Raw genomic sequence first — 16,514 nt, forward strand, 5'->3', positions numbered from 1 at the left:
TGCTGTTAAATGTAAAATGTTCCACTGCGACACTAATAAAGGCTAATCCAATCCAATTCCTATTCGGAAGACTACAATTTATTGAGGACTACATTTCCCAGCACGCCATGACGGTCACCACAGATTTGTGTGCGTTGACGTCACTAACATCCCATATGATCTTATTTTGTCTGCTTGTTTTGCTTTTCCGCGTTCTATCAGTCCGCAAAGGAAACCGATAATTTTGGCGTTCCAGCAAGAAGCAACGGTATTTTCATGTTTTGTTATCTTTCTAACTAACGTTCTCAACCATTATAGCACGTGCGTGGTTTGAGAAACGGTTGTGGCTACTAATTTGGAAGTCCCCTAACTGACTAAAAATGCATATTAGCATATTTGACAATAAAGCTGACTTTGACTTACCCCCACTTGCTAGCTGGCTGGTTAGCATGGCTCATTAACGTTAGCGTTGATGTCCGCATTTGGCTTTTCCGTGTACGTATTTATATTTGATTTGCGTGGAAATATCGATATATGATTCAAAATGCGTATCTTTTTCACGTCGGCTTCCTCCCCACGCGGAACGTTAGCGTTAATGTCTACAGTTCGCCATTTTCAGTTCCTATTTCACTCTTGTCAGATGGACGTCGTAAGTGGTTTTGGATTGGATTGGATTTGCCTTTATTAGTCTCGCAGTGCAGAAATTTACATTTCACAGCAGCAAAGTTATGAAAGTTTTGATAATCATTTGTGTGTTTTGGGTATTTTAGATGCTATCAAACGTTTTTCTGATGTCAGGTAGGAAACAAAAAAGTGATGTCGGTTGTCCTTTAAAGTAACCCTTCCAACCACGTACTGTACTTGTGTACTGTGTGTTCTAGATCGTGTAATCAAGCATCAACTGTCCACCAGATGATTTTAATGGTGTGGAAAATTATGTATCATCATGGCAGATGGATGCATTGATGACAATGTCATTCATATGGCAAGTTTCAACATCCACCCAAGTCAAGGTAAAATTTCCGTTTTTCTTTCAAAATTGCCTATTCAGCACGTCGTGATCATGTCAATGAACGGGTTTGTTTAGGCTCCAGAGGCGATTGGAGGGAGCTGATCACCATTTCTGATGACTCTGATGAGGAAACTGTGACTTTGGTACCTCGCAGTCCTGTATTAGTTTCGGATGACGATGCTGCTGGAGATGATGATGATATCCGCATATTACAAGGAAGAAACCATGCTTTCCTATAGGAGAACTCAATCCAGGATGTCACAATGTCCTTGCATTTTAACTCATTCACTCATTCTCATTCTCCAGCTTGGACATCGTCTTGGGGTGACACCACGAACAAGGGGGCGGGACCTTCTGAAACTGCCCACTTCCGGGTTCAATTTGAAGTAGTTTTTGAACACTATAAGTCATTTTTGCATTTGACTAAAAATATCATACTGCGTGTTTTGGGTATTTTAGATGCTATAAAACGTTTATCTGAGTTATTGTATGAGTGATGTCGGTTGTCCTTTAACTCATTCACTGATATTCGGGAATTGAAAATATGACATAGGGCGCCATTCTCCAATTTATTTGGGTTTCGTTTTTTTGTTGATAAATCTGCCGGGGCTTTTTTTCCACCCTTGGTACATTTTCTGATCATTTCTGAAAATGATTTTGACTCCAGTCGTGACTTTGTTACATATCCCGCTTCTTTGATTGTCAATCCGTTTGTCCAGGACAGCCAACCGATTGAGTGTGGCTGTTGCTACGGTGAGGTTGCCTTTGAGAAAATGACGCAGTGTTCGGACGGCCACTTGTTCTGTCAAGAATGTCTCGTCAAATACGCTCAAGAGGCCGTGTTTGGCTCGGGGAAGGTACGTCTTTCATAACACAAAGACCTTTTTACGAAGGTTATCAGGTTAGTTTTTTTTTTCTATTTGTCTGAAATGATGTTTATAAAAATCCTTAAAGGACAACTGACGCCTCCGGACAAGTTGTGTCCATAATTTGTAAAATCGCTTCAAATGACTTCTACTGAGTGTATTTTACAAAGATTCCACGGCATAGAGTTATATTTTACGTTTTAAGACTCGCGCTGAATATTCAGGAAGTCTTGTTTTTGAGGTGGTGATGACGCTGCACATTACAGGCGCAAAAACAGCACAATGACCTGTCTGGCGATGACAGTCAAATGGCATCAACATTCCTCCCGATCAAAAACAGTGCTGGCATATTCTCCTTGGTGAATCATGTGTTTGCATTCTCTCAACAGTCAGAGCTAAGCTGCATGACCTCGGGCTGCCTCTCCTCATACCCGGTCAGCGAACTGGAGAAAGTCCTCCCAGAAAACATCCTTTGCAAATACTACGAAAGGCAGGGGGAGGAGGCCGTCGCCGTCGTCGTAGCCACCACCAGCGCCGACGAGCTCGTCCGGTAAGAGTGATGTCGTTGCGCCTTTTTTTTTTTTTTGAAGTTGTTACGTAACATTTGTCTCCCTTTCCTCTGCCAGGTGTCCCTTCTGCAACTTTCCGGCCTTGTTGGATAAGGACATGTCTCTTTTTAGCTGCCCCAATCCTCTTTGTCGCAAGGTCAGTCCTTTATTTGCTTCATTTGTGTCGTCGTGTGCGAGGAATAACAATGGGGGGGGTCAGAGTTCAACCAATGTTTGAGAACAAGGATTGATGGGAACCAAGTGGTTCAATGTGGAGAAGGCATCGTGTCTTATCACGACCTTCTCCCCCTCGCTGGCTGAGGAATGCTGGGTGGGGGTTGGGGGGGGGCAATGCAGTCTCTCAATCCCCTTTATCGGGATCATACACATACATATCTTCACTGTGAACTCCCAGTTGAAAATCTTGGCATCTTAAAGGACAACCGACATCACTTTTTTCTTTCCTAACTTACATCAGAAAAACGTTTTATAGCATCTAAAATACCCAAAAAAAACGCAGTATGATATTTTTAGTCAAATGCAAAACACCAATAACAATGAGTTAAAGTGTCCCAAAACTACTTCAAAATGACCTCGGAAAGTTTCAGTTTCAGAAGGTCCCGCCCCCTTGTTCGTGACGTCACCCCAAGACGTCTTGCATTGCTGGAGAATCAAAACAATGGCTTCAGATTCGGAGAATATGCTTTGTTGTTACTCATCCAGTTATGAATATGATTCAAATAGTTCTGAAGAGGAAAGCATACATGTTTACAATCGATTAAAGAATTTATTCCGTGTCAATTTGAGGCAATAGGGGAGGGGGAATGTCGCACCCAAAAAAAGGCAGAAAATGGCGACAAAGCTCCGTGTAAGGCATTAATCCGCCCGTTTCCACGGGCTGATTAATTCCTTACACCGAGTTATTCCCCGGTTGAACGGGGTCACCGTTGCTGGCTACGTAGCTTGCTATCTATTTGCTATCTATTAGCTGTCTTAACTAGCTAGCAAGCTATCTTTTAGTTATCTATTAGCAAGCTAGCTAACTTGATCTATTTGACGTATTCCCATTTGAACGAGGTCATTGTTACTGGCTACCTAGCTATTCTTATCCTTCAGCAATTTAGGGTCCCATCAATTTTAGAATTTGGCCCCCTTTTACCACATCAAGGGGCCATCTGGCCCCCTTTTTTTAATTTCCCAGATGCATCCCTGTGCACGGGTGAAAAAGTACCGCTTGCGGTAATCCAAACGCACTTCCACTTTTAAGGCCGTAGGTGGTGCTCTTTACTTTTGAAGGACAACGCTGCACTCACCAGCTGCACATCATTTAAACCGAGGCACACACCCAACAACACCCTTTCGGCACTGGGGGAGTGTCTTGATGTACAGCAGTTGCAAATGATGGTCACATTTTGTTCAAAATAGATTAAAAAAAAAAGATAGGCTGCCAATTGAAAAACAAAGTAATAGAGTTTATTCAATACATTGTAAGAATGAAAATTGTAAAGAGCAGTACATTGGGGAGACGAAACAAATTGTCAAAAAAAGACAAACACAGACAGACTGACAGACTGTTTCATGTCATCACAAAGAGGGTACAGCAAGTCCTGAAGAATGAATGTCGCTCTGTGTCTTTGTTTTGTCATATTGTCTCTATGCTGTCATATTATTTGTTATTTAGCCTTCAAGACGGCGCCGCGAGAGTGGCTGCCTTTCCAGCAGCTCATGTATTTCGCACTTTCATATCACTTTGCTGCTGTGAAATGTAAATTTCTCCACTGTGAGACTAATAAAGGCATATCCAATCCAATCCAAGACTTTATCAACATCGCAAGGATAATAGTAGTGGGCCTCAAACGGCAGTACATATGCACCTAAAAACTAGCAAGCACTCATTTGACGACAATGAGATTAAAAGCTTAGCAAAAGAACATAGATGGTTTGAAAGGGGAGTAAAAGAAGCCATTTTCATAAAACAGCAAAACCCTTCACTAAATCGCCATTGGTGGGGTGAGGTTCAATTTGGATCGTTCCTACAACAGCCTGCTTAGGCAACATAGGATGAGTAATACCAGTGTTTGAAATAGCGTCTGCCTCTTTCAAAACGTCTCGGCAAGGTATATTTGCTATAAATTATGCAAGGGTGCATTTGTGGTCGGTACTTCCTTAATTAAAAAAAAAACTTTTTTTTGTTAGCGATTAGACGTGTTTATTTGTTTTAAGTTGTGAAAAATCAGGCCTGCAACTTTTCAGAGTTGTCTCCCCAGGTGTCCACTAACTTTTTGTCATGAGTTTCAGACACTGGTAATACTGATGAGGTGATACCGGAGGGAGTGGGGCAATCAGGCCAGTCGTTAGTCAGGACAATAGGAACATTCAGTGGAGCTGCAGGGAGTAGTCCTTTGCTCCCCACAACCGGAGATCAGGGACCTATCATAGCATAGTCCGGCACCGCCATGTCTGGACAGTAGGGATATATATATAGGGACTAAACTACCAGCACAAGACTTTAGTTTGCTGACGAAGCATCTTAGATAAGAAGCGAAACGTCCGACACCTTCAAATTTGTACAGATGACGGCTGAAGAAACCTTTTCATCGATGGACCGCTCCTGTATGACTGAGAGCTTACAAAGACGTTTTGTTCAAAATGGAGCACATTGGCTGAAAAGCGCAGGTGGCTTTTTGTTTGTTTTTTTGTGTGTGTTGCTAAAACCTCACGTGAATTCAACTTCCATTTTTAGTTTTAGTGGTTCAGTTCGATCAGAATGATTGATAGTTTTTTTATTTTTTATTTTTGCATTTCAGCCTTGGCCACCGCCCCAAGCGGTTGCCGCCTTATTATGTAATTGACACCCCCCCCCTGCACCCTCCATTGGTAAGGCGTTCTCCCCCGCGCCCCTCCGCCGTTTTCCCATTGGCCGACAGCACTTCCTTTTCTATTTCAAATGTGCTGCTCATCAAGCCTGACCCAATTTCTCCTCCCCTTTCCATCCCGCCGTCCCCTTAATGTATTCCACATGTGCTTCTAAGCACATCTGAACAAGCCGGTTCCTGGCCTGTATAGAATTTCTCCACGGCAAAAAAAAAAAAAAAGTAGGCCAGTGGAAATTTGTCTTTGTCCCGCAGCCGCCGTACATTCGCAAGAAGGAAATAAATTCTTCCCTGTGAGCCGCCTATAATGTAAATGGCGACCATGGCACAATGCAACCTCCCCCCTAACCCCTTCGCAACCTCAGCTATAGGGCTTGTACCACCCTTAAACGGACGTCTCCAGACAAGTTGTGTCCATAATTTGTAAAATGTCTTCAAATGACTTTTACTGAGCGTATTTTACAAAGATTCCGCCGCATATTGCTATATTTTACGTTTTGAGACTCGCGCTGAATATTCCGGAAGTCTTGTTTTTGAGTTGGTGACGAGTCCGTACGAGACGTCACTGAAGGAACGCCCCTGACCGAAAAAAGGACACATTGTAGCAGTCCTTCCATCACGTCAATGCATTTTGCTGTACTTTGTTTGCTCTGAAAACTTTGTGTAGGACCAAAAAGAGGCAGAAGAGGGCGACAAAGCTCCATGTAAGGAATTAATCAGCCTGTGGAAACGGGATGATTAATTCTTTACAGGGCTTTGTCGCCATTTTCTGCCTTTTTTCGGTGCGACATTCCCCACCCCTGATGGCTCAAAATGACACGGAATAAATTCTTTAATCGATTGCAAACATGTATGCTTTCCTCTTTAGAACTATTTGAATCATATTCATAACTGGATGTGTAACAAGAAAGCATCTTTTCCGAATCTGAAGCCATTGTTTTGATTCTCCAGCAAGGCAAGACGTCTTGGGGTGACGTCACGAACAAGGGGGCGGGACCTTCTGAAACTGGCCACTTCCGGTTTCAAAGTGAAGTAGTTTTTAGACACTTTAAGTCATTTTTATTGGTGTTTTGCATTTGACTAAAATATCATACTGCGTGTTTTGGGTATTTTAGATGCTATAAAACGTTTTTCTGATGTCAGTTAGGAAACAAAAAAGTGATGTCGGTTGTCCTTTAAAAGCTAATGTGCAGACAAAATAAAATGGGAGGGGAAGGGGAGAAGGGGGGGGAAAGACACGGTATGAATGAAGGAATGGCAAAACCAAAAGGACGACGACGTGTTGTGGCAAGTTAGCACCGGAGGGACACGAGCTGAGAAGCGGCACAAGCCGAGGCTTGACACAGCCAACGTGGGCTGCATCGTAATTCGTGGTCTTCGCTCGCGTGTGTGTGTGTGTGTGTGTGTGTGTGTGTGTGTGTGTGTGTGTGTGTGTGTGTGTGTGTGTGTGTGTGTGTGTGTGTGTGTGTGTGTGTGTGTGTGTGTGTGTGTGTGTGTGTGTGTGTGTGTGTGTGTGTGTGTGTTTTGTGTGCGTGTGCCATGAAGCAGCAATGCGTTCTGGTAAACTTTGAACAGTAGGGGGCAATGGTTAACCACACACACACACACACACACACACACACACACACACACGTTCTTATCAACCCCCATTTGTGAGACCCCTTTTTTTTGTCCAATCACATTTCTGCACCATGTCACATTTTCATGTTTCAAATTCTCGGACCTTTTAACTCATTCACCGCCAGACAATGTGCAAACATGTGTCCACACTAATGCCAGGGTTTTTGTCATTGTCACTCGAATTCCAGGCCCCACAAAATATTGAGTTTTATATCATCATCATATCATACATTTCATTTATAAGCACCTTACAAAAAAAAGTTAATTCCTAAATTATAGGGGTCTGGAGTTAGCTGAGTTTGAAATGAGGGCGGCTGTCCAAAATACAAGACATACATATTGGTTTATCTAGCGTGTTAACAACAGCTGTTATCCCCCTTATGGAAGGAAGAAAAAAAACATTACCGGAGGCCATGGACAGCGCTTTATCAGCACGCAAGCATGAAAAACAAATTTGGGAATGGCGTTCTACATCATATTTTCAATTCTTGAATAAATTTGTGAATGGCAGTGAATGAGTTAAGTTCCAGATTTTTTTTTTCTTCCTCCATCCACCCCCCCTCTCTCCCGCCCTGTCCTTCATTTGACCTTGACTGAAAGAGAACATTCACGCAACCCCCCCCGAAGCAGTCCTCAAAGGAGATAAACTATGGCATAAATATTGATGATACCCACCTCTACTTAGCGATTAGCACCAGTTGAAGCATGTGCACGGAATGATGCTGAAGCGCAGAGGATGGATTTGCAGTTGCTGGGCAACCGTGCACTTGGTAAAAGGGGCAAATCCAGCCCCGCGTGCGCACATTGCAGGGCCACACCTTGCGGTGTCTGCAATGCAGACTGATTTTTTTTTTTTTTTTTTTACTCCGGTAAAAAAAAAAAAAAAAAATCAACAATTGTATTTTATTTTTGTTTGTGTCTCGCCGTGTAGAAAAGCTGCCGAAAGTGCCAAATGCAATGGGAACAGCACGTGGGGAAGACGTGCGAGCAAGTCCTGGGGAAAGACGTGACCCGAATGAGGGTGACCATGTAAGTTTAAAGGACAACGGACGTCTCCGGACAAGTTGTGTCCATAATTTGTGAAATGGCTTCAAATGACTTCTACTGAGCGTATTTTACAAAGATTCCACCGCATATAGCTATACTTTACGTTTTAAGACTCGTGCTGAATATTCCGGAAGTCTTGTTTTTGAATTGGCGACGAGTTCGTACGTGACGTCACTCAAGGAACGCCCCTGACCGAAAAAAAGGACACATTGTAGCAGTCCTTCCATCACGTCAATGCATTTTGCTGTGCTTGTTTGGTCTGAAAATGCCGTATTGCACCAAAAAGAGCCACAAGAGGGCGACCAAGCGCCATATAAGGAATTTATCAGCCTGTGGAAACAGGCTGATTAGTTCCTCACAGGAGCTTGGTCGCCATTTTCTGCCTCTTTTTTGGTGAGACATTTCCCCCCAATGTTGCCTCAAAATGGCACGGAATAAATTCTTTAATCGATTTCAAACATGTATGCTTATCTCTTCAGAACTATTTGAATCATATTCATAACTGGATGTGGAACAAGAAAGTGATATTACGAACTGGGGGCGGGACTTTCTGAAAATGCCCAATTCGCAGCTCATTTTTTTGCAGATTTTGGACACTTTAAGTCATTTTTATTTGTGTTTTGCATTTGACTAAAAATATCATACTGCGTGTTTTGGGTATTTTAGATGCTATCAAACGTTTTTCTGATGTCAGTTAGGAAACAAAAATGTGATGTCGGTTGTCCTTTAAACTCACCCATCACATCATCCTTTCCCTTCTATACACCAAAGATGATGCTGCTAAATCGCATGACAGGAAGCCAGCTGCTTCCCGTGGCTGAACTTCCTGTTTTGAGCCATTAAGCAGCTCCTCTTACTTCCTGGTGATGACAGAGACAGGAAGTGGCCTGGTTAGAAACATCTCCGGATCGATTTGATAATTAGCACCAGGCTACAAATTTTTATCATAATAAAAATACATTTCATTTATAAGCGCCTTTCAAAACTCTCAAGGACACTTGACAGTCCCAAGATAAGTTTTTCTGCGGGTGAGCAGCGGCAGCCATACGCGCCAGGGTTCACTCGACCCACTCATAGAAAGCTAACTAGCCAGCTAATAATAATAATAATTAGTTATTAATAATCAATAATCAAGAATAATTAGTATTAATTACTGATTAATAATTAATGAGTAATAATAATAATAATAATACATATCATTTATAAGCACCTTCCAAAACTCTCAAGGTCACTTTACAGGATAAGGATATCTAACAGATAGCTAGGATATCTAACAGATAGCTAGCCAGATAGCTAGTGAGCCAGCTACATAGCTAATAGATAGCAAATAAAGTGCTCGCTAGGTAGCCCGCCAGAGAGCCAGCCAGATAGACAGCCAGATTTTAGCATTTCACATGACTACCGTAATTTCTGGAAGTGGATTTCCGGAAATGGATTATTATTATTATTATTAAGGTTTCTGACGCTGCATTTAATGTTTATGTAGTCCTAAAACGGCATATTCTGCGGGTCCTGGAATTTCAGTGACAATGACAAAAACCCTGGCACTGGATTGGACACATTTTTGCACATCGTCCGGCAGCGAATGAGTTAACAATAACCGTCTTATCTCTTTTGTCTCAGTGAGGAGCACATGACGGCCGCCAGGGTGAGGAAGTGCATCATTTGCGGCATCGGCCTGGTCAAGTCGGGGGGTTGCAACCGCATATCGTGTCGCTGCGGCACGTCCATGTGCTACCTCTGCCGACAGCCCATCGTTCTATACAACCACTTCTGCCAGCACTTTCGCTCCCCGGGGGCTCCTTGCCGGCATTGCCATAAATGTTCCCTCTGGACGGATCCCACGGTACGCACACACTGATTTTTAGAGTCCCTTTTGATCTTTTTTTTTGGGGGGCGCGGGGGGGGGGTGCAATCCTTTATTTTGCCTCAGATTTTATTAGGGATTATTAGTGTTAGTTTTGAGTTTTTTTCATTAGAATTTTGTTTGAACTCATTCACTGCCATTCACGAATTTATTCTAGAACTGAAAATACAGTGAGACCTCAACTTACAAACCTTAACTTACAAACTTTTCGTCTTACAAACGTCAAATTTATGAAAATTAAACCTTATAATAAGAACTATTTACATAATACACACCCACCACGGCTGGCGGAGTGATCTTCGGCGGAAGCACACGACCGAACAGCACCAGAGGTTAAGTTACCAACAGTCCTTATGGAAGGTGACTCTCCGTCCATAAGCCATCAACGACCATCAAAATGGTAAATAAAACTTTATTTTACAGCATAGTTTATTTCTTTAATTACAGTCCTCATGTTATGCGCCTCTCTTTCCAAACAGCAATTCCCTTTGACCTTCGACCTATGTAAATAAAGTGACTTTATGATACAATGCAGTGTATTTTTTTCATTACAATACAATAGCACATTTATTATACATAGAATAAGGTATGTTGTGTGTAGTTTTAAGACTTATTTAGTTGAAAAGTATATTTTATGGAAACCCGGGAACGGATTATTCCCATTTTAATGGTTTCCTATGGGAAAATGTTTTTTGAGATACACACTTTTCGCCTTACACACTCTGTCTGGCAACCAATTAAGTTCGTAAGTTGAGGTCTCACTGTATGACAGAGCGCCATTGTTTTTTTTTTCTTGTTTGGGTGCCGTTAAAGCTGTGGCCATGGCCTCTGACAATGTTTTTTTTTTTTTCACTTCCATGTTGTTTTTCCATATTAGCGCTTTGTTCCAGCTTTAGCTGTTTTGAAAGTGTAATATCATTGTCTGAAATAACATCTGCCCAGACGCCAGGGGCGTACAACTTTGACGTCAGGCATACAACTTACAAAACGTCGCATAAAGATGGTGTCGGTTTACACGCAAAATTCCCAGCGGACAAATCAGCCCATTTCCAATGGAGCTTGGGCGCCATCTTGTGCATTTTCTGGACGCTAAATTGGAGTCCAGACGGCTCGAATTGAGACGGAAGGACCTCTTTAATCGATTGCAAACATTTATGCTTTCCTCTTCAGAACTACAGTAAAGTCTCGTTATATCGATATTCAAGGGAGTCCGAAAAAATATCGATATAACCGGGACTATCGATATATCCGACCCTACGCGCATGTAATTTTCACCTTGCGTGCATAGAAATAGTATCGTAATAAGCGGGACTATCGATATAACCGATATCGATATAACGAGACTTTACTGTAATTGAATCATATTCATAACTGGATGAGTAACAAGAAAGCATCTTCTCTGAATCTGAAGCCATTGTTTTGATTCTGGAGCAAGGCAGTTTGTGAAGGAGTATCCTGGCGTGATGTCACGAACAAGGGGGCGGGACTTTTTGAATCGCCCCAATTCTGAGCTCATTTTGTGGCAATTTTGGGACACTAAGTCATTTTTATTGGTGTTTTGCATTTAACTAAAAATATCAGCCTGCGTGTTTTGGGTATTTTAGATGCTATAAATCGTTTTACTGATGTCAGTTAGGAAACAAAAAAAATGGTGTCGGTTGTCCTTTAATATAAACAAACAATCCTTCATACTTTTTTTTTTTGCGATTAGTCGGCTTATTGTGTTTCAGCTTGTGAAAAATGGGGCAGGCAACTTTATGGCCTGGTGTATTTTGGACAGCTGCCCTCATTTATAGCTCGTATAACTCCAGACTCACATCATTTAGGAATTAACTTTTTTCCTAATGAAAGAATTGAGGTTTCTTAAGGTTTCTTCCACTGCATTGAACGTTTATATGGTCCTAAAACTCCATCTGCTGTCATTTGAGTGACAACGACAAAAACCCTGGCACTTGACTGGACACATTTTTGAAAACATGGTCTGGCAGTCAATGAGTTAATCTGCAAAGACGTTGCGCTTGTATGTGGGGCACGTTCCTTGTAGCTTGATGACGACCGCCACATCCGGGAGATCCAGAAGGTTGGAGAAGTGCAGTTGACTAAAAAAATTGCAGGTAAGCTCGTCTGCAATTTGTAAACGAGACCGTGGGTCATTCATTCACTCACGCTTTCTTACAGCCTCAGATCACCTCAGAAAGCGAGTCGCCCCGCCCCCGAAGGACGTCCAAGAGATCAAGAATCCCCGTGTGGGTCCGCCTCCCGAGAACCTCCCGCCCTCCCCACGCAGTGTAGGCTACCCTTTTTAACACATCATCCACCATCCATTCACCCTCTCTTCAGATCCACTTCCTGTTTTCCAAGCCTCATAATTTTTTTTTTTTTTTCAATGTAATTTAATTTGATTTATTTTATGGGTGGGGGATGACCGTTTTCTTGATACCTCCGCTTTCTGTGAAACCTCGATTGAGTCGATTGAACGCAAACATCTTCACAATTGGCCTTTTAACACAGAACCGTGGATGCCGCCGGCTTGTGTTTTTCCGCGTGTTTCCAAAAATAAATAAAATACAATTCTGAAAGGATTGCTCAATTGAGTTTTTTTTTTGTTGAGCGAAACGTGTTTTTTTTTTAACTAAATAAATCTGTAAAAAATTCATTTTGCACCTTTAAAAAAACTTATTGTGACATTCAGTGTATTAGTTAACTATCTAGCTTGCTAGCTATTAGCTATATAGCCATCTAAGTGGCAACCTGTCTAACTACCTATCGGTTGGCTAACTTGGCTATCTAGCTTTCTATCTACAGGTAACATCCAACTTACGACCGAGTTCCATTCCGACCAAACGGTCGTAAGTCGAAACGGTCGTAAGTCGAAATGCATTCAAAATGTTGAATAGAGACTCTGAGGCTAAATGACACGCAAACTGGGACAGGAGATGTGAGTCTCTTTTCGTCAATGGATGCTACGGCTTTGTGTTTGTTTTCAACATTTAGCTTGTAGCAGAGGGGTACACATTCTACCATGACGTCCCTGATCCACTGGTGAAATGGACACTTTGATCCTCTCCTCTTTCACCTAGAACTGCTTCGTATGACAACGAGTGAGCAGAAAATGCTGAAGATTGAATGGCTGTCTGTGTCTTTTTGTTGTCATATTACAGGTAACATCCGACTTACGACCGAGTTCCGTTCCGAACAAACGGTCGTAAGTCGAAATCCATTCAAAATGTTGAATAGAGACTCTGAGGCTAAATGACTCGTAAACTTCCCCCTCTGGTGCCATCACACGGTCGATTGCTGTGTGAGAGTGAGATGCTGGCCGGCCAAAATTGTCATGTGTGTTACGGTGCCAAGCGTAGAATTAAAATTTTAAAAATAAGGTCTGGACGTCGTGGTCGTAAGTACGGGTGGTCGTAAGTCGAGCCGCTCGTAAGTGGGATGTTACCTGTATTTACTTCCTGGTTGAGTGAACGCTGGCGCGTGTGTCTGCCGCTGCTCACCCACAGAAAAACTTATCCTGTGACTGTAAAATGACCTTGAGAGTTTTGAAAGGTGTTTATAATTAAACGCATTATTATTATTGTTATGAAACGCAAATGACCCCCTACCCCCAAGATAGATGCAGCACCTCTTTTCTACTCCCAGTCACCATAGCAACGTGAATAATTCAACTGTGGCGCTTCTTCACGCCAAAGAAGAAAGCATATATTTGCTAACTTGGAACGAAAATGGAAGCATAAGGCTGCCAGAGACCCGATTAGCACCAAAGCTGAAGGGAAAAATCGCAGTGTCTTTTTGTTATGCGGTTATGACAATTACGACCTATTAACTCATTCACTGCCATTCACAAATTTATTTGGGAATTGGAAATATGGCGTTGGAACGCCATTCCCGAATTTGGGGAATCGGGTTTTATAATAATAATAATAATAAACCATTTCATTTCTAAGCGCCTTTCAAAACTCTCACGGTCACTTTACAGTCACAGGATCGGTTTTTCTGCGGGTGAGAAGCGGCTGCCACATGCGCCAGCGTTCACTCAACCCGTAAGTAACTCAAATAGAAAGAAAGCTACCCAGCTAGCTAACAGATAGCCAGCTAGACAACCAGCTAACTAGCTAGATAGCCATATAGCCAATGAATAGCCAGCCAGACAGTCAGCTAACCAGCTAGATAGCCATATAGCTAATAAATAGCCAGCTACATGTGCTAATAGATAGCTTTGTTTTTTTCATCCTTGGGTGCCAATAAAGCGCTGGCCATGGCCTCTGGCAATGTTTTTTTTCCCCCTTCCCTTTTTTCCATGTTATTGCTTTGTTACAGCTTCAGTTGTTGTTAAATAAAGCATTATATAAACCAATATGTCTTGCATTGTATTTTGGACAGCCGCCCCCATTTCAAGCTCAGATAACTCCATTTTTTCTGATGAATGAATAGCATCTAATAATACTACTACGAATAATGATAATAATAATACATTTATTGCCTAAGCGCCTTTCAAAACTCTCAAGGACACTTTACAGTCACTGGATTTTTTTTTTTGTGTGTGGGTGAGCAGCGGCAGTCATTCGCACCATAGCTAATCGATAGCATATAGATAGCTAGTTAGGTAGCCAGCAGGATGGCTAATCGATAGCAAATAGATAGCTAGTTAGGTAGCCAGCTAAATAGCTAGTTAGCAAATAGATATAAAATATATATGTAGCAAGGTAGGCAGCTAGATAGCGACATTAGCTAGCTAATAACTAATAGATAGCCCACTATGGTTTCTTGCACTGCATTGAGTCTTTATGCAGTCCTAAAAGTCAATATGCTGTGAGTCCTGGAATTTGAGTGACAATGACAAAAACCCTGGCACTGGAGTGGACAAATTTTTGCACACCGTCTGGAAGTGAATGTGTTAAATGTTATTCTTTTGTTGAGCGAAATAATAGTTAAGCAGCTTATTGGGCTTTGTCCTTATGGACCTGACTTGTGGTTATCTCTTTAACATGAAATGTAATTTGTGTTTGGGGATTCTGGGTTTGATTCCCTCCCTCTTGAGAGATTACCCACTGACCCAGTGGCTCCTGTCTCACCATTTGAGAGGGTGTGAGGGGGGGGTGGTAAAATTCATTAAGAGGAAACACACACACACACACATTTTTTCCGTGTGTGAGCTCGCCAAGACGTCCACGCAATTAGACAAAACAGACGCACAAGCGTCCATCTGCATTGTTAATGATAAACTTGATAATAATAATAATAATAATAATAATAATAATAATTCTTTTATGTTATTATTTTTATATTTTCTACTTTTTTACTGTATTTAATTATGTATTATTTATGTCAGATTTGATTATATTTTCGATATTTTTACTATATTTCTTATTATTTATTATGTATTCTTGTATGTTAGATTTTATTATATTTACTATTTTTACTATATATTTTATATACATATTTTATTATTATGTTATTTTATATTGTTTTTATAGTTTCTATATTTTGTCTATATTTATGTATGATGTGCAAAAATGTGTCCATTTCAGTGCCAGGGTTTTTGTCATTGTCACTGGAATTTCAGAACCCACAAAAACATTGAGTTTTAGGACTACATAAACATTCGATGCAGCGTAAAAAAAACCTTAAACTCTCTTCTTTTATTAGAAAAAAAAAGTTAATTCCTAAGTGATATAGGTCTGGAGTTATATGATCTTGAAATGAGGGCAGCTGTCCAAAATACAATGCAATATCTATTAGCTCGCTAGCTGGCTATCTATTACCTATCTATTAGCTATCTATCAGCTATCTAGCTGGATGGTTATCTATTGGCTATCTGGTAGCTAGCTAGTTTTCTATCTATTATGTTACTTCCGGGTTGAGTGAACGCAGGCGCGTGTGGCTGCCGCTGCTCACCCGCAGAAAAAATATCCCGTGACTGTAAAGTGTCCTTGAGAGTTTTGAAAGCCTCTTCTAAATTAAATGTATTATGATTATTATAAACGTTCGGGCGACCCAGCTTGATTCGTAGCTTCTTTTGGTTGCCATGGTGACAAGGAGATGAGCTCCCCCCGCAACAGGGGGTGGAGATAGCGGCCATTTCACACACAAACGCGGCCTCCCTGCTGTCCCTTCCCCCAAAACCTTTCCTTTTTTTGCTCAAGGGGGGTTGGGGTGAACCCAGAAAAAAAAGTGGGGGGTCGGCTGTGCCTCCAGCATGAACGCTTTAGCCACAAACCGCTAGCTCCCATTTCTGGGATGTATTTTGTATGACTCATCTTTTTAGGCTTAGTGGACTACGAGGTGGGAGTGTGGTACAAAGGGCACGAATGGAGACCCGGGCGGGGGTCGGGTTTGGGCACCAAGGGGGGTCGACTGACGGAGGGATTCTGGGATGGTTCGTAAAGCAGGAAATCGGGGGAGGAGAGCTGTTTGTTTTGCCATGTTGGACGTCCCTCGGGGGCTCTGCAGTGTGATGGGAGGGAAAATGGATTAGAGACCTGCTCTGGTGTCTCCATCATTACATTACAACCATGCCTGTGTAAGTGTGTGTGTATGTGTATGACTAGTCTTGTGAGGACCACTAATGTGTATGTGTATGACTAGTCTTGTGAGGACCACTAACATTTTATACCATATGTAGTGAGGACATTTTTGACAAGTGAGGACCTTTTGGCCGGTCCTCACAAGTTTTTCATTCTAAAGGCTTCTACAGGG

At 41.8% G+C, this 16,514-nt stretch overlaps 1 protein-coding gene across 2 annotated transcripts; it reads left to right on the top strand.

Moving 5' to 3' along the window:
* The first annotated feature begins 136 nt into the window (after nucleotides 1-136).
* Nucleotides 137-12,394, top strand: rnf216 (ring finger protein 216). 2 transcript variants are annotated; one of them, XM_089018327.1, is made up of 10 exons: nucleotides 137-247; nucleotides 861-992; nucleotides 1,067-1,206; nucleotides 1,711-1,848; nucleotides 2,247-2,407; nucleotides 2,484-2,562; nucleotides 7,830-7,927; nucleotides 9,569-9,791; nucleotides 11,857-11,926; nucleotides 11,991-12,394. In XM_089018327.1, exons 2-10 carry the CDS (start codon nucleotides 926-928, stop codon nucleotides 12,116-12,118), a joined length of 1,104 nt encoding a protein of 367 aa, XP_088874453.1. In that variant the 5' UTR covers nucleotides 137-247; nucleotides 861-925; the 3' UTR covers nucleotides 12,119-12,394. The 2 variants fall into 2 exon arrangements, with proteins under 2 accessions (XP_088874453.1, XP_088874454.1); XM_089018328.1 differs by lacking the exons at nucleotides 137-247; nucleotides 861-992 and having other exon boundaries at nucleotides 1,071-1,377.
* Nucleotides 12,395-16,514: the final 4,120 nt, after the last annotated feature.

This window comes from Hippocampus bargibanti, linkage group LG17 (genome assembly GCF_051943395.1).
Source record: "Hippocampus bargibanti isolate YZ-2025 linkage group LG17, ASM5194339v1, whole genome shotgun sequence".
Lineage (NCBI taxonomy): Eukaryota > Metazoa > Chordata > Actinopteri > Syngnathiformes > Syngnathidae > Hippocampus > Hippocampus bargibanti.